This window comes from Penaeus monodon, chromosome 22, assembly GCF_015228065.2.
Source record: "Penaeus monodon isolate SGIC_2016 chromosome 22, NSTDA_Pmon_1, whole genome shotgun sequence".
Classification (NCBI taxonomy): Eukaryota; Metazoa; Arthropoda; class Malacostraca; order Decapoda; family Penaeidae; genus Penaeus; species Penaeus monodon.
This window is the reverse complement of record NC_051407.1, coordinates 16,209,064-16,209,458: the sequence shown is the minus strand read 5'-3', so window position 1 is coordinate 16,209,458 and position 395 is coordinate 16,209,064. Positions and strand designations below refer to the sequence as shown.

At 51.9% G+C, this 395-nt stretch overlaps 1 protein-coding gene across 1 annotated transcript in view; it reads left to right on the top strand.

Annotated features, from left to right (window-relative positions):
• LOC119586953 (uncharacterized oxidoreductase YjmC-like) overlaps positions 1-395 on the top strand; it is a gene marked incomplete in the record, with an annotated part of 12,303 nt that overhangs the window by 421 nt on the left and 11,487 nt on the right. Inside the window, 1 exon segment of the mRNA XM_037935685.1 lies at positions 1-241. Coding sequence (XP_037791613.1) covers positions 1-241 — 241 coding nt within the window.

Sequence of the window (395 nt, the reverse complement as noted above, 5' to 3'; positions counted from 1 at the left end):
ACAACAACCTCAAAAGAAGGCGTGTATCAGCGGCCTTGAACCAGCACTTACCTCCCGCTTCATCGCCCGCTGTTACCATGCAAGGAGACAGCCCTTCAGTGGTCCAGAGGTTCCCGTTGTGAGCAGACTGACCACGTCGCGTTCCGGCTCCCTGCGCCCGCTCGCGACTTCGAGTACCAATATGAACTTCCTGGCCAAAGAAAAGGATAAGTTTGAGGCTCCTGAGGATCTGGGGCTGAAGGTTAGTCACGTATAAATGGAAAGCGGAAAGTGGATGTTGCTGGGTTTGCGTAAAAGAGGCGGGATATTGATGAATTTGGTCTGAGTGAGTTTGGCGCACGTGTGGCATTTGGAATGCGTTGGATTTTTTATGAGCCATGTGTCGTGTTTGGCAG